The sequence below is a fragment of the Theropithecus gelada genome, chromosome 13 (assembly GCF_003255815.1).
Source record: "Theropithecus gelada isolate Dixy chromosome 13, Tgel_1.0, whole genome shotgun sequence".
NCBI lineage: Eukaryota > Metazoa > Chordata > Mammalia > Primates > Cercopithecidae > Theropithecus > Theropithecus gelada.
In genome coordinates this window covers 58,679,643-58,700,553 of record NC_037681.1, presented here as the reverse complement: position 1 = coordinate 58,700,553, position 20,911 = coordinate 58,679,643, and the positions used below count along the sequence as shown (strand labels likewise).

At 37.8% G+C, this 20,911-nt stretch overlaps 1 protein-coding gene across 10 annotated transcripts in view; it reads left to right on the top strand.

Annotated features, from left to right (window-relative positions):
• ATL2 (atlastin GTPase 2) overlaps positions 1–20,911 on the top strand; it is a 79,756-nt gene that overhangs the window by 54,081 nt on the left and 4,764 nt on the right. For 9 of the 10 annotated variants that reach the window (XM_025354385.1, XM_025354386.1, XM_025354388.1 and 6 more), the window contains 9 exons: positions 2,009–2,143; positions 2,384–2,488; positions 5,715–5,765; positions 6,386–6,442; positions 7,446–7,538; positions 9,519–9,657; positions 10,475–10,602; positions 19,295–19,351; positions 20,321–20,392. In XM_025354385.1, the coding sequence (XP_025210170.1) occupies positions 2,009–2,143; positions 2,384–2,488; positions 5,715–5,765; positions 6,386–6,442; positions 7,446–7,538; positions 9,519–9,657; positions 10,475–10,602; positions 19,295–19,351; positions 20,321–20,392 (837 nt within the window). Of the gene's footprint in view, positions 1–2,008; positions 2,144–2,383; positions 3,831–5,714; positions 5,766–6,385; positions 6,443–7,445; positions 7,539–9,518; positions 9,658–10,474; positions 10,603–19,294; positions 19,352–20,320; positions 20,393–20,911 lie in introns of all 10 variants that reach the window. The other variant, XM_025354392.1, reaches the window with a different exon arrangement.

Genomic DNA, 20,911 nt, shown 5'->3' with positions numbered 1-20,911 from the left:
TTTTAAATGTCTTTTTAGTAGAGATGGGGTTTCACCATGTTGGCCAGGCTGGTCTTGAACTCCTAGCCTCAAGTGATCCACCCGCCTCAGCCTTTCAAAGTGCTGGGATTACAGGCGTAAGCCACCATGCCTGGCTGACACTATTTTGTTTTTGTTTTTGCCACTGTGTGTCTGCTTTTAATAAATTGCTTCGTCCCTCATTGGTCCTGTCTTAAACGTCTCTCCACTCCTAATTCAGGCTTTGTAATTTGTTTTAGACTAGATATCCAGGCTTATTAGAAGTATTTCTGAAACAAAGGAATTTTTCCTGTGGGGTACATTGAGTAAAGGCTATGTGGACTTTAAGTATACTGAAGTATAGGGATCTTGACGTCTGTCAAAGGTACTCGTTTATTATGTCCCAGATTTAATTTTCTAGAAAAATTACCTTATATATTAACTTTCATATTATTTCATAATAAAAATTTAGCCCTGTGGTTCTAGTTAAAAACTTCTATTGTGGAAAATTTTAAACATACCCTAAAATAAAGAGAATTGTATATAATGAACTCCAGTGTACCTGTCAACATTTTGCTGGTCTTGTTTTATCTGTTCTCTTTTTTCCTCACCTCCCGGAATATTTTAAAGCAAATGCCAGACATATCCTTTCACTACAGATACTTGAGTATCTAATAGATAAAGACTATCTATTTTTTTCTTAACCACAGTATCATTAGCACACCAAACAATCTTCTTTACCCTAATTTAACACCATCTAATGAGATAACCAGTTTGGGTTCATATTTTCCTATTGGTTTCAAAAAAGGCATTTTAAATAGTTGGTTTGTTTAAATCAGGTTCCAAACAAGTCTTGGGGTTATTTTTTAAATTGATTTTTTTTGAAAATTTTTGAGACAGTTTCACTCTTTTTCCCAGGGTGGAGTGGAGTGGTGCGATCTCTGCTCACTGCAACCTCCGCCCACAGGTTCAAGTGATTTTCTTGCCTCAGCCTCCTGAGTAGCTGGGATTATAGACGTGTGCCACAACACCTGGCTAATTTTTGTATTTCTAGTAGAGATGGGGTTTCACCATGTTGGCCAGGCTGGTCTCAAACTCCTGGCCTCAAAAGTGATTTGCCCACTTCAGCCACTTAGGTGATCCACCTGCCTCGGCCTCCCAAAGTGCTAGGGTTATAGGTATGAGCCACTGCACCCAGCCTAAAATTGATTATTTTTTAAAGAGGAAATGAAGGCAGTGTGAAAACTTCTTAGTATAAGCTGTTTCTAAAGAGAGCAATGCTGTTTTGACAGTCTTTCTACCTGAAACTTAGTTTTGCTTATCTGTGTAAGATCATGTTAAAATAATTGGTGCCGAGTTTTTTTTTTTTATGGTTTTTAACATTTTAGGAAATCTTTCTCTCTCTCTCTCTCTTTTTTTTTTTTTTTTTTTTTTTTGAGGCAGGATCTTACTCTGTCACCCAGGCTGGAGTATAGTGGTGCAGTCTCAGCTCACTGTAGCCTCAACCTCCCAGGTTCAGGTGATCCTTCGTACCTCAACCTCGTGAGTAGCTGGGACTACAGGAGTGTGCCACCATGCCTAGCTAAGTTTTGTACTTTTTGTAAAGATGGGGTTTCGCCACATTGGCCAGGCTGGTCTCAAACTCCTGGCCTCAAGTGATTTGCCCACTTCAGCCTCCCAAAGTGCTGGGATTACGGACATGAGCTGTCATGCCCAGCCAGGAAATCTTTCTAAAAAGGAGGGAAATATGACCCCACTTATTTAGAAGCCTAGAGAGTAGTAGTGTGAGCTGATTTGAGGAGATTCAAGTTTGGAGGAGACTACATCTCTACAAGAAAAAGAACCCCACATGGGATTTAAGGACTGCTTTGTAACTACTTGTTTGTTACACAGTGTTTTCTCTCTCTCTGGATTTAGCTTCCCCATCTGTAAAATAAAGAATAGGTGATTTTGGGGGTTTCTTTTATTTCTTAATTGTGTTTTATTTTACATTTATCCTTCACTTTGACAGGATTCTCAAAGTTGGATTGGTGGAAACAATGAACCATTGACAGGCTTTACATGGCGAGGTGGCTGTGAAAGAGAAACAACAGGCATACAAGTTTGGAATGAAGTATTTGTGATTGACAGACCTAATGGAACGAAAGTAAAAATCTGTTTATACTTTTCTACCCTGTGTTCTTTCTTGGGCTATTTTCCAGTATCAAAAATCAAAACAACACAGAACTAGTAATGTTTGATAACTTTAACATATGGATTATTATGTCAAATGTATGAGATATAAGTACTTTTCTTAATGACTGATTTTCAAATTTATCATTTGATTTTTTTTATAGTCATTTTTGGCCACTGTTTTACTAAGTATTTTAAATTCTCAAATTCCTAGGTTGCCGTGCTGCTTATGGATACCCAGGGTGCCTTTGATAGCCAGTCAACTATCAAAGACTGTGCAACGGTGTTTGCTCTGAGCACTATGACTAGCTCTGTCCAGGTGAGACACAAGAGTAAGTGGTGCAATCAGTTCACATAACCATTTGACCCCTCTTTTTTTTTTTTTTTTTTCTTTTTTGAGACAGAGTTTCACTCTTGTTGCCCAGGCTGGAGTACAGTGGCGTGATCTCGGCTCACTGCAACCCCTGCCTCCTGAGTTCATTCTCCTAACCCGAGTAGCTGGGACTACAGGCTCCCGCCACCATGCCCAGCTAATTTTTTGTATTTTTAGTAGAGACAGGTTTCACCATGTTGGCCAGGCTGGTCTCGAACTCCTGACCTCAGGTGACCCGCCCACCTTGGCCTCCCAAAGTGCTGGGATTACAGGCATGGTCCACCGCGCCCGGTGTTTGGCCCCTCTTGAAAATGCCCTTTTAATTTTTTTTGAGATGGATTCTTACTATGTTGCCCAGGTTGGAGTGCAGTGGCTATTCATGGGTGTGATCATGCACACGCTAGCTTTTTCCTCCTGGGCTGAAGTGATCCTCCTGCCTCAGCCTCTTAAGTAGCTGGGACTATCAGCATGTGCCACCTTGTGCTGGCAAAATGCCTTTTGATTGAAGGGAAAAAAAGGAATTAAAATTAAAGAGAGCTATTTACATTTCTTGAAAGCTATTTACATTTCTTATTGGTTATTTACATTTCCATGCATGGTTTTCTGGCTTAGGATGTGAAATTTTGTACTTTGGATAGTTAAAAAGGATGCAATAAACCAACAACCAGTCTCTTATTTTTTCTTTATAGAATATATACTGTTTTTTGTTTTTTGTTTTTTTAAAGGAAAAGATATCACATTATCTGTAATTGAAATCAGTTAGATGGCTACCAGACACAGCAATATGGAGAGTATATTTTTGGTTTTTTTTTTTTGGCTAAAACAAACAAAAAAACCCAAGTAATTAAGCTTAGAAGTCTAGTTTTTTATTCTATATCTGTGACAAGTGGTACTCAGTTATTTGAACTAAAGGAGATAAAAGCAGAATAATTAATTAATGTTTAATTTAGGAAACCCAGATAATGCTTATGGAATAATAAACAGGATTTTTAGCATCTTCATTTAGGAAGGGATAAAATCCCTTCTCTTTTTCACTTATATTCAAATTGTATTTGGTGTTCTGTCAGGTTCTGGTTTCTTCAGGCTAGGCCATTTCTTTTCTGTGTAATTTAGATGGATTGGACTGAATTAAACTACCACATGTCATTTGGTATTTCTTTACTTTTTCTTTTCTGGGATCATCTGTGGCTGATACATCTCTGAAAAATGAATTATTGAAGTATGGCGGTTAGGCCCAGCTGGTGATGGTGTATCAAGAAGTATATTTGCAAATATTTTTTAAAAATGGGTATGTGATCCTCCCAAGATAAGAAATTGTTCTTATCAATGGTAGATCATAGGTGATGCTGTCACAGTGTCTTGGATTTTTTTAATGCTTTCCAGTAATGTCTGGAACATATGACTCGTCTCTCTAAGCTCCTATTTTCCTCCTTCCTCACTTTGAAGTACCTGGCCATCAGAGGGGAAAGAAGGTTGGCTGTTAACATGAGCTAAAGGAAGTATACTCTTCAGCTTGGCTTCAGTTTATTATAGGGTTGGGATATTTGTCATTACCCACTAAGTGATGCTGGTGGGGACCCTCTAAGTCTCTTTTTTCTCTGATCTTGCAAGATGGCACAACTGTGATTCTCTTGAAGCAAGCAGAAGCCCCTCAGGTTAGCTGGCTCTAGAGGGAGTTCTCTGTCTTATAACTTATCCCTTGGTCTTCTTTTCTTTGTTTATTCAACTTTTTGATAGTAAGAAACCTGGTTTTAGACAACCACTTAAAGCTGTACAGCCACTTTGTTGTCTGTAAAATGAGTTTTACTCATCTTGCCTATCTTGCATGTGGTTGTTGTGTGCAGTCAGAAATGAGAGCTAAATGAGATAATGCATATGAAAGTGCTTTGTAAAGTATAAATAACCAAGAAGATTAAGATTATGATTATTTTCTTCCTTGCCTTTGAGGGGGTAGTTTTCTTTCCTTGTGTAAGATATCTGGCTGATAGATAAATGTTAATTTGATCTTCTTGTCATTTATTCCTTCAACAAATACATACTGAGCACCTGTTATATACAAGACAGTATGCTAAGTACTAGTGATCTAAGTTAAATAAATCCCTTTCTCTGTTTCCTGGCCCTGACAATGAAAGGATCCAGACTTGTTTTCTAAAAGCAAAGGCCCACATAGGTTAATCATTGTGTCAGAGTTTATGTTAAAAATGTTAAAATCTAAAGTCATCACCTCACTCATCAATTACTTTTAAATCCTTGTTTGGAATTAGTAGCTAAGAATATTATTTTAGGTTTGCTGGCCTAAATCGACTATATTCTTGACCTCCAAGTGGTTTGGCCAGAGTATCACTTATTTGCTCTTAGAACAGATTGTTCGGTCTTTGGAGTCACCCTGGTTCCTTAAGATGTAAGTTATTTTAGCAGAGGTGATATCTGTTGATGGCCACTTTTCTCCTCTGGCAGTGTAGATTACTTTCTAAAGATCTGTCTTAGAATTAATGGATGAAAATCCCCCTTTCCTGAGGATGTTTAGACCCTCCTTTATCAGCTCTAGTTGCCTCCAAAAAATTCTGGAAAGGGCAAGAGTGCCACCTACTGTTATTTTTATTAGCTTCCACAGGCCAGTAAAATTGTCATGTTGAGTGGAAGTAAAAACTGATGAGTAAGTAAACTGAGGAGTGTGAGTAAAAAGAGAACCACACTAGAGTCAGTAGTAGTGGAGGTACCCACTGAGTCACTGTATACTCATTGTACCAGGGAGGAATTTATCTTTGTAAACTATTGCCCCTTATATTCACTAATCTAGAAAAATGGTGGTGGAAATAACCTACACTCTTTAAAAGATGATCATATCATAGCATTAAAGAGCTTTGAGAAGGAGTAAAAGAAACCTACTAGATAGCACACTTGTTTTTCTACCACTTTTAGGCCATGAATATGCATATATTAATGTTTTTTACATATTTTACCACCACTGTTTCTTCCTTAGTGTTCTGTCTTGACTATTGTTAGGAAAAAAGAGAAAATCCTTTTCACATGTCACTCGTCAAGATAGTAGTTAAGTGATTCCTTTGCGCTGGGGTACAAAATAACCTTTTTTCCACGAGTAAAGTTATATACAAGCCAGGTATTCAAAACAAAACACTAATAAAAAACAAAATAAATTTTGTTTTAACAGGTATATAATCTGTCTCAGAATATTCAAGAAGATGATCTTCAACATTTGCAAGTACGTGTTTCTTTTTTTAATTTTAATTTTTTGAGTTGGACTTTCGCTCTTGTTGCCCAGACTAGAGTACAATGGCACAATCTCGGCTCACTGCAACCTCCCCCTCCCAAGTTCAAGGGACTCTCCTGCCACAGCCTCCCAAGTAGCTGGGATTACAGGCGTGCGCCACCGTGCCTGGCTGATTTTGTATATTTAGTGGAGATGAAGTTTCACTGTGTTGGTCAGGCTGGTGTTGAACTTCTAACCTCAGGTGATCCGCCCACCTCGGCCTTCCAAAGTGCTGGGATTACCAGGCGTGAGCCACTGCGCCCAGCTGCAAGCACATATTTCTTAAAGAAAATGTGCCAAGTATTGAAAATTTAATTCTCACTTTATTGTGAATTTACACTTGGAAGCCTATAATACTGGTAACACGATTGAATGTTATATGGGTTTAAACTGATGTATGACTTCTTAACTGGAAGAAATTTTGTATATACCTAGTGTGTTAGAAAATTAAATGTTTGGTTTTCAAATGATTTTAAAGGTTCTAGTACCTGGAGCTTTGATGTAGAACAGGTTTACACATGTCTTCTTTAAATCTCTTTAGAGGCATTATTTTAACTAACTCGATTTAATAGTTATTTACAGAGTATGGAAGACTTGCGATGGAAGAAATCTACCAGAAACCATTTCAGGTAAAAAAGTTATTTTAACATTTTAAAGATTTGCCTATGAGAAGTTGTCAAGCCACCTCAGTTTGTAATTTTGGAGACACCAGGATATTACAACAGACTCATCACTAGCAACAGATTAAGTGCAATTGAAACTAACCTTTGGTAATGTCATCATCAGCATACTTACCAGTAATAGGCTAACAGGATAAATAGAATAAATGAATCTAGGCTAATTCTTAATGCTTTCACTTAGATTAAGGGGAGTAATGTTTCTCTTAATAGATGTTATTCTAAACTTAATAGGAAATATAAGACAGTCATGCCAATTTTTATTAAGTAGTTGAGCAGATTATGGGTGAAATATACCCTATTTGGCTTATATCAGTTTTTTCTGAACTGGGATAATTTTGCCACCCAGGGGACATTTGCTAATGCCTGGAGACATTTTTGGTTGTCACAGTTTTGTGGGGGAGCTTAGCACCACTTGGTATCTAGCACATAGAGGCCAGAAATATGGTTCAACGTTTTACAGTACGCAGTACAGCTACACATAACTAAGAATTAACTGACCCCAAATGTCAGCAGTGCTGAGGTTGAGAAATCTCATCCTCTATGAGTAAAAACATCCTGTGAAAATGTCCTTATTGACACCGGATCTATAATCAGTCTAGATAGCCATCTAGAATTAGTTGGTCTTGTAGTTATACAGCCATGATATAAAATTATGATCTGCATGTCCTGATATACCCGTTTTTCGTTTTTAAAAATTCTGTATTATTGCTTGTGGTGACTCTTTATATTTAGTGAAGTTCTTCAGTGCTGGTGATTGCTTGGTATAGGGCCTGGGAATGTTGTTTAAGTGGGTCCTTGATATAACCATGACCAGAAGTACCATTTGGTTACTATAACTTTTGATAAGCATTGTTCAGGAGAGTAAGGGAGGCTTCAATTGTTAGAGTTGTGATTTTTTTTCCGTAAATTTTCTTTATTGTAAAATAAACAATTTTTATTTTTGTGTGTATAGACATTAATGTTTTTGATTCGAGATTGGAGCTATCCTTATGAACATTCATATGGTTTGGAAGGTGGAAAGCAGTTTCTTGAAAAGAGATTACAGGTAAGACTTAATTCTTAAAGAGGAGAGCATAAGCACCAAGCCAGGCAAAGGGGTGGGCTGTCCGGACTGCTGGTCACATTACCAGTATTTACGTGTCGTTGGAATAAAGTATTTCAGGTTAGCCCAAGTGACTCTGTTTGTAATTGATGAAAAGTAAAGTGGTTGCATTCCTATCAAAGAAGACAGTGCCTTGAATCAAAATTAAGGATCATGATCCTTTATTCCTAAAGGTAGCCCCCCCATGGAAGTACTTGTGTATTAGTCTGTTCTCACAATGCATAAAGAACTACTTGAGACTGGGTAGTTTATGAAGAAAAGAGGTTTAATTGACTCACTGTTTCACAGGCTTAACAGGAAGCATGACTGGGAGGCCTCAGGAAACTTACAATTGTGGCGGAAGGTGAAGGGGAAAGCAAGCACCATTTTTTTTTTAATTTTTAAAATGAGGTTAAAACCAATTCAACATAATTAGATTATTCGAAAGGCATTTCCAGATCCTACTTTTGGAAATAATTTGAGTCATCGCATTTTCTCTCTCTGGTTCATTCAGAAGAAATTAACACAAAGCACAATAGACATACTAACTAAACTCAGAATTATGTAACTGAAAAACAAGAGAGTTGTTTTGAAAAAACCTTACTGAAATGTGATACATATATTCAGAAAATTGCTCAAATCATAAGCGTGTAGCTTGATGAATTTGGTAAAAAGGAACATAGCTATTTAGCCAGCACCTAGAAGCACCCACCTCCATATACCAACCCTCCCCCAAAACCCTCTACCACTATCCTGACTTCTCACAGGCTGTGTTTTTGTACTTTATATGGATGGAATCACATAAAGAATGTTATTTGTTTGAGTCTAGCTTTTTTTTTACCCAATATTAGGTTTCTGAGGTTAATCCATGTTGCATATAGTTTAATTCATTTATTCTCATTGCTGTATAGTATCCATTGAATGAATAGACAACAGTTTTTCCATTCTGCTGTTATTGGAGATTTAGGTAGTTTCCAGGTTTTAATTATAAATAGCGCATATTTTGTTAAAATTATTTTCCAGAAAAGTATTTAGGAGACTATGTGAGTTATATTTGGATAAATGAGTAATTATCTAAAATGTTTCTAAGTTTAAGATTTTCTTCCCCCCAATACATGCCAGTTGCCCTTCTCAAAGTTCTGTAACTAGCATAAATCGTAAATCACCTAGGTTAGGACCTGAAATCCTAACACATTTCTAAGGTCTTTGTACTGCACTGTAATTTTTTTATCTTAGCTTTTACTTTGCTTAGGGGCTAAACTTTTTATTTGTAGGCAAATTTATACTTTTGTTTTGTTCTGTTTTGTTGCTGTTATAAGTACTTAAAGGTAAATTCTTAATTTATTTACTGGTATATAAGTCACAACCATAATTCATTATTTGGCTATTAGATACTGTGATTAACTACCTTATTTGTAGTTTTTGCTGTTCCAGGCAGCTTACTTGGGAAAAACATCTTTTCTGGTTTAAGAAAATGTGGGGTTGGCTGGGTGCGGTGGCTCATGCCTGTAATCCCAACACTTTGGGAGGTAGAGGCGAGTGGATCACCTGAGGTCGGAAGTTCGAGATCAGCCTGACCAACCCTGTCTCTACTGAAAATACAAAATTAGCCAGGCATGGTGGTGCATGCCCGTAATTCCAGCTGCTCAAGAGGCTGAGGCAGGAGAATCGCTTGAACCTGGGAGGCGGAGGTTGCAGTGAGCTGAGATCGCACCATTGCACTCTAACCTGGGCAACAAGAGTGAAACTCTGCCTTAAAAAAAAAAAAATAGTGGGATCTTAGCAAAGTGGTCAGAAATGGACCTTCGTAATTTTTTGTATTGTCAAAAAAGACTCCTTAGGAGTAGCATCTGAGTTAAGTGTGCATGCGAGTCTGTGTGTGTTTTCTTTAAAAAAATTTTTCTTCTGCTGTTTACAACTTCACCTGTCTCTCTTTGCCCTCAGGTAAAACAAAATCAACATGAAGAGCTTCAGAATGTAAGGAAGCACATACACAATTGTTTCTCAAATCTTGGTTGCTTCCTTTTGCCACATCCTGGTCTTAAAGTTGCAACTAATCCTAGTTTTGATGGGAGATTGAAAGGTGGGAATTCCCATTCTTATTAAAATTTGAACTTATTTATTAGAGGTGGAAAGTTTTTAAAGAAAATACATGACGCCTTAAATGTCCTGTTTTATACTGGAGAATGTTTGGATGCATTGTTCATGTTGTGATTGTAATGCTCTGTGTTGTTTCTCTAGCATTCCATTGATTTGTTTGCAGCTGTCTAGCATATTGATTAACCTATTTTATAATGTCTGTAGCTCAGCACTGATGTCCTGAAAATTCTGAAGGCTGAGAGCATTTCTTTTCAATGGATTGCAGTCTGTTAAAAGGCTTTATCATTTTATTATATTGATGAAATCAGACATAAGTCTCTGTTTCAGGAGTGATAGTATAGTTGATGTATGTTGGATTATTTTGAGTGTGATGGCAAAACGCTTGGGGATTGACAAAACTTTTACAGCATGGCTGGTAAAACAAAATCTAGTAGTAAAATTTGATACAATTTTATGAATTGTTTGCCTCTTGAAAAAGGATATTTTCGTTAATACTAAATGTGAAATTTGTCTTGGTAGTCCAGAAATTTATTTATGGTTTATCTATTATTTGAACTGGCAGTGTTACTGGGGGGTTGGGGAAAATAGCCTAGTAGAGTAGGGGGGGATTATATTTTTTCCTATGAGATATGGCATATTGGATGAGCTTTTTTTTTTCTTTTTTTTTTTTTTTTAAATGAATCCACTTCAGTAATAGATACTATGTATTCTTATTTCATAAAACAGAATTTTATGAAATCGTACCAATAGGGACCTAATTTTTTTTGGACTAACACGCTGCTCAATTTTGTGTTTTCTAGATATTGATGAAGACTTTAAACGAGAGCTTCGAAATCTGGTTCCATTGCTGCTTGCCCCTGAAAATTTGGTAGAAAAAGAGATAAGTGGATCTAAAGTCACTTGTAGAGATCTTGTAGAATATTTTAAGGTAGGTGAGCTCTTAAATGGCTTTGTCTAAGATAGAAATGTAGTTGACTTAAAACTCATCTGTATATATAAGAAATTCCTTGTCTTTATTTTAAAACAAAAAAGAGTAAGATTTGTAATTTATCTTTCTGACTTGAATTAGATGTACCTGTGTTTAAGGATATTTAAAATATTATAGCAGATTTCTGTCTCCTAGACAGTGATTTAATTTATTTACAGAATTATCTTACTTTTTCTCCATCTCAGATATGGAGAGAACAAGCCATTCATCATACTATACTACTACTGTGTCATTAGTGAATGATAATAGGAATGGAGAACATAATTTTACATCCTAACTTCTCACGAAAACACTCCCTCAGAGTTCTGAGGACTTGATAAGAACAGCTGAAAAGTATTCATATTGGTTCAAGTAAAGTATTCATAGGGTTTTTTTTTTTCCCTCTATTCTTCTCTAGTCTTTATGGCTTGCCTGCCAGAACAAGACCGTTGTGGAAGGTTGTATTATTTGTAGTAGTTTTAACTAAGAGTGTATTTTGTTCACTTATTGGATACTTGATAGTTACTCTCATATTATCTTTGTTTAGTTATGAATGAATTTTTTAAAATTTATTTTTACTTTTTAAAATTTTTGTGGGTATGTAGTATATATACTTATGGAGTACATGAGATATTTTTGATACAGGCCTATAATGCATCATAATCATATTAGAGTAAATAGGGTGTCCATCACCTCAAGCATGTATCCCTTCCTTATGTTACAATCTAATTATACTCTTTTAGTTATTTTAAAATGTACAGTAAGTTATTGACTGTAACTACCCTGTTATGCTATCAAATACTAGATCTTATTCTAACTATATTTTTGTACCCATTAACCATCTCTGCTTCCCCTCCAACCTCTAGTCTAGACTAGAGTCTAGGAAAATATAGTTAGAATAAGATCTGGTATTTGATTGTATAACAGAGTACTAGAACGATGGTTTCCTAGACTCTAGTAACCATCATTCTAGTACTCTCTATCTCATGAGTTCAGTTGTTTAAAGTTTTATCTTCCACAAATAAGTGAGAACATGTGATGTTTGTGTTTTCTGTGCCTGGCTTATTTCACTTAACATAATGTCCTCCAGTTCCATCATGTTGTTGCAAATGACAGGATCTCATTCTTTTATATGGCTGAATGGTACTTAATTGTGTATATGAACCACATTTCTTTATCCATTCGTATACTGATAGACACTTAGGTTGCTTCCAAATTGTAGCTGTAGTGACTAGTGCTGCAGTAAACATGAAAGTGCAGATATATCTTCTATATACTGATTTTTTTTTTCTTTTGGGTATATACCTAGCAGTGGGATTGCTGGATCATATGGCCGTTTTATTTTTAGTCTTTTGAGGAACCCCAAACTGTTCTCCATAGTGGTTGTACTAATTTACCTTTCTGCCAACAGTCTACGAGGATTCCCTTATCCTTGCCAACATTTGTTATTGCTTGTCTTTTGGATAAAAACGATTTTAAATGGAGGAAGATGATATCTTTCTGTAGTTTGATTTGCATTTCTCTGATGATCAGTGATGTTTTCATATCCTGTGTCCCATTTGTATGTCTTTTGAGAAATGTCTGTTCAGATCTTTTGCCCATGTTTTGATCAGATCATTCGATTTTTTTTTTCTTTTCCCTATAGAGTCATTTGAACTCCTTATATATTCTGGTTACTAATCCCTTATCAGATGAGTGGTTTGCAAATATTTTCTCCCATTCTGTGGGTTGCGTCTTCACTTTTTTGATGTGCAAAAGCTTTTTAACTTGATATAATCCCATTTGTTCATTTTTGCTTTGGTTGCCTGTGCTTGTAGGGTATTACTGAAGAAATCTTTTCCCAGACCAGTGTCCTGGAGGGTTTCCCCAATGTTTTCTTCTTCTTTTTTTTTTGAAATGGAGCCTTGCTCTGTCTTCCAGGCTGGAGTGCAGTGGCGTGATCTCGGCTTGCTGTAACCTCCGCCTCCTGGCTTCAAGCAATTCACCTGGCCTCAGTCTCCTGAGTGGCTGGGATTACAGGCACCTGCCACCATGCCTAGCTAATTTTTGTATTTTTAGTAGAGACAGGGTTTCACCATGCTGGCCAGGCTGGTCTCGAATTCCTGAGCTCGAGTGATCTGCCTGCCTCCGCCTCCCAAAGCGATGGGATTACAGGTGTGAGCCATCATGCCTGGCCACTGATGTGTTCTTTTAGTAATTTCATAGTTTGGGGTCTTAGGTTTAAGTCTTTAATCCATTTGGATTTGATTTTCATATGTGGCTAGAGATGGGGTCTAGTTTCATTCCTCTGCATATGGATATTCAGTTTTCCCAGCACCATTTATTGAAGCCACTGTCATTTTCTCAAAGTTTGTACTGAAATACAACTTTCAGTACTGTGTAGAATAGCAGTGGTGAAAGTGGGTTTCCTTGTTTTGTTTCAGATCTTAAAGGAAAGGTTTTCAGTTTTTCCCAGTTCAGTATGATACTAGCTGTGGGTCTGTTTTATATAGCTTTTATTATATTGAGATCTGTTCCTTCTGTACCTTTTGAGGATTTTTACCATGAAGAGATGTTGAATTTTTATCAAATGCTTTTTCAGCATCAATTGAAATGGTCATATGGTTTTTGTCCTTCATTCTGGTGATACGATGTCTCACACTCATTGATTGATTGACTGATTGATTTGTGTATGTTGAACTATCCTTGCATCCCTGCCTGACCCTTGGTGATAATGAATGATTGTTTTAATGTGTTGTTGAATTTAGTGTACTAGTATTTTATTTAGGATTTTTGCAACAATGTTCATCAGGGATATTGGCCTATAATTTTTTGATGAGTCTTTGTCTGGTTTTGGTATCAGGGTAATACTGGCCTTGTAGTATTGGTTTAGAAGTATTCCCTCCTCCTCTGGTTTTTGGAGTAGTTTGAGTAGGATTGGTAGTAGTTCTTTAAATGTTTGATAAAATTCAGCAATGAAGCCATTAGCTTTCGGGCTTTTCTTTGTTGGGAGACTTTTTATTATGGCTTTGATCTGGTTACTTGTTATTGGTCTGACAGGTTTTAGATTTCTTCATGGATCAATCTTGGTAGGTTGTATATGTCTAGGAATTGATCCATTTCTTCTAGGCTTTCCCATGTATTGGCATATAGTTGTTCATGGTGGCCTCTAATGATCCTTTGGATTTCTGTGGTATCAGTTGTAATGTCTCCTTTTTCATCTCTGATTTTATTTATTTGGGTCGTCTCTCTTTTTTTCTTAGTGTGGCTAAAGGTTTGTTGACTTTATCTTTTTGAAGAATCAACTTTTTGCTTCATTGATCTTTTGTATTATTTTTATTTCAATTTCATTAATTTCTTTTCTTCTAATTTTGGGTTTGGTTTGCTCTGCCTTTTCTGGTTAAGATGTATGGTTAGGTTGTTTATTTGAAGTTTTTCCTCTGTTTTGATGTAGGCATTTATTACTATATACTTTCTTAGTACTGCTTAACGCTGTATCCCATACATTTGGTATGTTGTGCTTCCATTTTCATTTGTTTCAAGAATGTGTTTTATTTCTTTCTTAATTTCTTCATTGACCCTAGTGGTCATTCAAGAGCCTGTTGTATTAATATAATTTCCATGTGTTTGTATAGTTTCCAAAATTCCTCGTTACTGATTTTATTCCATTGTGGTCAGAGAAGATACTTGATATGATTTCAATTTTTATTTATTTATTTATTTATTTTTTGAGACCAAGTCTCACTCTTTTGCCCAGGCTGGAGTGCAGTGGAGCAATCTCAGCTCACTGCAACCTCTGCCTCCCAAGTTCAAGTGATTCTCCTGCCTCAGTCTCCTGAGTAGCTGGGACTACAGTAACACACCACCATGCCCAGCTAATTTTCGTATTTTTAGTAGAGATGGGGTTTCACCATGTTGGCCAGGCTGGTCTTGAACTCCTGACCTCAAGTGGTCCACTTGCCTTGGCCTCCCAAAGTGCTGGGATTACAGGCATGAGCCACCGCGCCCAGCCCTCTTTCTTTAGTTGCTAATAATACTTGCTTTATATATCTCTGTACCTTTTAATTGGACAGTTTAGCCCATTTACACTCAAAGTTACTGATAAGAAGTTAACCTCTGCCATGTTGTTATTGTTTTCTGGTGGTTTTGTGGTCTTCCTACCTTCCTGTTTTCCTTTTAGTGAAGGTGATTTTCTCTGGTGGTATGTTTTAATTTCTTTTTATTTTTTGTGTATCTGTTGTATGTCTTCTGAGGTTACCGTGAGGTTTGCAATTATAATATATTTATTTTAAACTGATAACATTGATTGCCTAAACAAACTAACAAGGAAGGAGAAAACTAATAAAAATTCTACACTGTAACTCTATCCCCCCACTTTTTAAACTTTTCGTTGTTTCTATTGATAGTATACTGTCTATGTCTGGAAAAGTTGTGGTTGTTAATATTTTTTATAGGTTCGTCTTTTAGTTTTTCTACTCAGGATATGATCAGTTTACACACCACAATTAGTGTTATAATATTCTGTTTTTCTGTGTATTTACTGTTACCAGTGAGTTTTGAACCTTTAGGTCATTTCTTATTGCTCATTAAAATCCTTTATTGTAGGACAGGTCTGATGTTGATAAAATCCCTCAGCTTTTGTTTGAGGAAGTCTTTATTTCTCCTTCATGTTTGAGGTATTTTCATTGGATATACTATTCTAGGAAAAATGTTTTTTCCTTCAGCACTTTATGTCATGCTACTCTCTCCTGGCCTGTAAGGTTTCCACAGAGAAGTCTACTCCCAGATGTATTGGAGCTCTTTTGTGTGTTGTTTGTTTCTTTTCTCTTGATGCATTTAGGATCCATTCGTGCTTCTTGTTGTTGTTGTTGTTTAATAGAAATGGGGTCTTGCTATGTTTAACAGGCTGGTCTCCAACTCCTGGCCTCAAGTGATCCTCCCATCTCAGCCTCCCAAGGTGCTGAGATTACAGATATGAGCCACCGTGCCTGGTCTGTTGTTGTTTTTAATAGAGATGTCATTTCTCTACGTTGTTCAGGCTGGTCTTGAACTCCAGGGTCAGGCAGTCCTCCCACCTTGACCTCCCAAAGTGCTGGGATTATAGGCTTATGCCACCATGCCCAACCAGGATCCATTCTTTACCCTTGACCTTTGGGAGTTTGTTTGGTAGGTAGTCTTGAGGTAGTCTTATTTGGGTCAAGTCTGCTTGGTGTTCTATAATCTTTTGTTCTTAAATATTGGTATTTAGGTGTGGGTAGTTCTCTTGTTATTGCTTTGTATAAACTTTCTACCCCTATCTCTTTATCTACTCCTCTTTAAGGCAGTGAACTCTTAGATTTGTCCTTTTGGGGCTATTTTCTAGATCTCGTAGGCATGTTTCATTCTTTTTCATTCTTTTTTCTTTTGTCTCAGCTGTGTATTTTCAAATAACCTGTCTCCAAGCTGACTAATTCTTCTGCTTGTTCTGGTCTTGTGTTAAGCTCTGAGGCCGGGTGAGGTGGCTCATGCCTATAATCGCAGCACTTTGGGAGGCTGAGGTGAGCAGATCATTTGAGACCAGTCTGGGCAACATGGTGAAACCTCCTCTCTACAGAAAATACAAAAACTAGCCAGGCATGATGGTGCATGCCTGTAGTTCCAGCTATCTGGGACACTGAGGTAGGAGGATCTTTTGAGCCTGGGATGCAGAGGTTGCAGTGAGCTAGTATTGCACCATTGCACTCCAGTCTGGGAGACAGAGCAAGACCCTATCTCAAAAAAAATAAAATAAAAAAGAGGCTTGGATGCATTATTTAGTATGTCAGTTGCATTTTTCAGATCCAGGATTTCTGCTTGATTCTTTACAATTATTTCAGTCTCTTTGTTCACTTTATCTGAAAGGATTCTGAATTCCTTTTCTGTGTTATCTTGAATTTGTTAAAGTTTCCTCAAAACTGCTATTTTGAATTCTCTGAGGGTCACTTATCTCTATCTCTCCAGGATTGGTCACTGGTGCTTTATTTCAGTTTGTTTAGTGAGGTCATGTTTTCTTGGATGGTCTTGATGCTTGTGAATATTTGTTGGTGTCTGGACATTGAAGAGTTAGGTATTTGTTATAGTCTTTGCAATCTGGGCTTGTTTGTACCTGTCATCCTTGGGAAGGCTTTCTAACTATTTGAAAGGACTTGGGTGTTGTGATCTTGGTCACTGCAGCTATATCTGCATTAGGGACATTTCAAGCCCATAATGCTGTGATTCTTGCAGATTTGTAGAGGTAAACTGCCTTGGTGCTCTTGGGTAAGATCCAGGAGAATTCCCTGGATTACCAGGCAGAGACTCTTGTTCTCTTCCCTTACTTTCTCTCAGACAAATGGAGTTTCTATCTCTGTGCTGAGCTGCCTGGAGCTGGGGGAGGAGGTGACACAAGCACCATTGTGGCCACCATCCCTGGGACTTCACTGGGTCAGACCTGAAGCCAGCACAGCAGTGGGTCTTGCCCAAGGCCCATGGTGACTATTGCGTGGTTATTGCCTGTGGTCAATCAAGGCCCAAAGGTTCTACAATCAGCAGGTGGCAAATCTAGCAAGTTCCCTCTGGCCTTGGGTGGGTCCCAGAGATGCCCTCTGGTGATCCGCCCACCTTGGCCTCCCAAATTGCTGGGATTGCAGGTGTGAGCCACTGTGCCCGGCCTTCCTCTCCTCTACTCAAGCAGAAGGAGACTCTCCTCATAGCTACAACATCTGGGAATGTGCTGGGTCACACCTGAAGGCAACACATTTCTGAATCTCACCCAAGACCCAGAGTAAGTACTGACTGGCTACCACTGCTGCTTATTCAGAGCCCAAAGGCTCTTGAGTCAGCAGGTGATGAACCCTGCCAGGACTTGGTCATACCCCTGAAGACAGTGGGTTCCCTTCCAGCCCAGGGTGTGTTTAGAAATCTTGTCTGGGAGCTGGGGACTGAAATTGGGGCCTTAGGACTCTGCCTTATGCCGCATTCTACTGTGTCTGAGCTGGTAACCAAATTGTAAAACAAAGGCCTCTTTCCTCTCCCCTCTCCTCTCCTCTCAAGCAGAAAGAAAGACTCTCTCTTAGAGCTGTGAACTACACTGCCTGGGCTTGGGGGAGGAGTGACACAAGCACTCCCTTGGCTGCGCTAGCTGGTGTCTTACTATATCATATGCACCTGAAGTCCAGTGGCTCTGAGCCCAGCACGGCACCAGGACTTGCCCAGGAATTGGTTCTTGGGGCCTAGACTGCCTTTCAAGTTTATTTAGGACCTCAGAGCCCTGTAGCCCATGGTGGCAGGGCTGGCTGCCTAGGGCTCTTCTAAATGCTCCCTCCATGGGTGCTGGCTGAGTTCTGCCCCGTGTTGCTTTCCACTGTGGCAGGGCAGCACTGAATTTCATTGCAAAAATTCCACAGTCACTGCTTTCTCCTTCCCTAAACACACAGATTCTCTCTCCACACCATGTGGTTGCTGCTGAGAGGATGGGGGAGAGGTGGTGTAGGCGATTCAAGACTATTTTTCCTATCCTCTTCAGTGACTCTTTCAGTGATTTGAAGTTAAAACCAGGTACTGTGATTGCTTACCTGATTTTTGGTTCTTATGAAGGTGCTTTTTTATGTAGATAGTTGTTCAATTTTATGTTCCTGTGAGGTGGTGATCACTGGAGGCTTCTGTTTGGCCATCTTGCTCTGCTTCCTTCCCAGTTATGAATGAATTTTGTCAGTAGAAAGTTGAGATGATGAGCCGGGCACAGTGGCTCAAGCCTCTAATCCCAGCACTTTGGGAGGCTGAGGTGGGCGAATCACCTGAGGTTGGGAGTTCAAGACCAGCCTGGCCAACATGGTGAAACCCCGTCTCTACTAAAAATACAAAATTAGCTGGGCATGGTGGCGCATGCCTGTAATCCCAGCTGCTCGGGAGGCTGAGGCAGGACAGTCGCTTGAACCCAGGAGGCGGAAGTTGTGGTGAACTGAGGTTGTGCCATTGCACTCCAGCCTGGGCAATAAGAGCGAAATTCCGTCTTTAAAAAAAAAAAAAAAAAAAAGTTGAGATGAAAGACCCTATATGGACTTCTAACAAACTCTCATCTTTTCCTTCTTACTCTTAAACCACAAATTAGGTATTTTTTTTTTTTTTTTCTTGAGCTGAAATACAATTTAAGCTGGTCAAAGTAAAATACTGGATAAAATTGTTTCTTAAGCTGGATGTGGTGGCACACACCTTGTAGTTTTAGCCACTTGGGAAACTGAGGCAGGAGGGTCACTTGAGCCCAGGAATTCGAGGTTGCAGTAAGCTATGATCATCCCACTGCACTCCAGCCTCAGTGTCAGGGTGAGACCCCATCTCTAAAGAAAGAGAAAAAAAAATTTTTTTAAATATTAAAATACTGGCAGTAGGGGGTAATTGTGAATTTATTTTCATAAAGAGGATGGCATTTTATATCTAACTTTATGCGTTACAACTTTTATGTTTTATTTGTTATAGAAGTATCTATGATATTATCTAGCAGCATATAATTTAATAATACTGAGAATAGGGTTAACTTTGTTGGAATAAGGTGATTTTTAAAGCCTAGAATTTACTTTTAATGGTGTGAATTATTTTAATATTTAATGACTTTTCTTTCTTTGGGGATGGGAGCCAAATTGCATAACCCATCAGTCTAACAAATCTTCTCCCTTTTTAGGCTTACATCAAAATTTATCAAGGAGAGGAACTTCCACATCCAAAGTCCATGCTTCAGGTAGAGAGAGTGAGAGAGTGATGTGTGTTGTACATATACTTATTTATGAGGGAGAATAAAGATCTTTGCTTTAGAGAGAAATGCTGAAAATGGGGGGTGCTTTTTTGCACGCAAATACGTTTTGCTTAAGGCCGTATGTGTCATGGGTCCTAAGGTTTCATACATTTTTTGTAACTGCAGATTGTAGGCCTTCCATGTGTCTAGGCCACCAGAAATAAGAGTCCACAATACCTTCTCTCCTGATGCTCAAAGTACAGGAAAATTTCTGTTTTATAAGATGACTTAATGTGGGCCTCTCTGAACTAAGCTGCTTCTATTCTGAGTCTTTGACAATGAATGTTGTTTGAAATAAGTCTTATTTTTATTTGGTGTTAATGATTTAGAGCTACTTCTAGTGAATATATAGTCTTTTTTTTTTTTTCCCCCTCTTTCAAATGGTGTTCCTTTGGGACAGTGCCATTTTAACCCATTCATATTTTTAAAAATTTACTACTTTAGGCTATTTTTCCATTTTATAGTAGATTAAACAGTATTTGCTGATAAAAATTCGTGCAATAAGTTTTGTGGGTTTGAAAATGTCTTGTAAAATACTGATTATGAGAGAGAACCAAATGAGTAATTCTCGATTCCTAGCACCTGGAGATCCACACATTTTAGGGTTATATCTATTTATCTTTATCCATTTCCTGAGCATATGTGGTGTTTTCTACAGACACACTTTAACATCAATCTAAGTGAAACAAAATTAGGCAGGCAGTCCTATTGGAACCACCTACCATTGTATCCTTTATACCAATGTACCCTTTCATAGGAAAGAAAAACTGGAAGTTACTTTATTTGGTTCATTTTCAGAGTTGATTAGGGTTAGGGTTAGGGTTAGGGTTTATTGTACATAACTTATTATGTTAATCAGAATTTTTAGAGTCATAGAGTATTTTTTGCATAATAATGGCACATTTTATTTTTTAGGCAACAGCTGAAGCTAATAATCTTGCTGCAGTAGCAGGAGCAAGAGATACCTATTGTAAAAGTATGGAACAGGTTTGTACCTAAAATTTAAATTTGAAGCTGGAGTGAGAAGATTTTTAAATTTTTTTAAAAAGTATTAAAAAAAATATTTTAAAATAATTGAGCTAATTCGTGCAGCTTTTGGTACATTATTCCCTAATTCCCCTTTATGGTCTTTGCTGGAAATAAACTATAAGAAAATAATTCACATTTTAGAGAGCAGAATTTGAGCAGTAAGTTATTAGATAAACTCTACTGAAATATCTTCTGACAAATGTGTGATTCAGAGTGCTGTTATTAGTGACTTCTGATGTTAGTAGCATTAGTTTAAGGCCAGTAGCAGTTTCTGTACTTGCTTGCTCAAACATTAAAATATCTTTTTGGGGCATTATCTTTTACCCACTCTCTTGCCAACAGTTTTGTGTACTATTATGGTGTATGGATGGTCAAGTGAAGGCAGGTACAGAGCGCAGTGTAAAATTTTTTTGTCTTCAGTTTCAGTTAGTCATAATTGGAAAATTATTTTGCTTGAGTAGGTTCAACATATAAAAA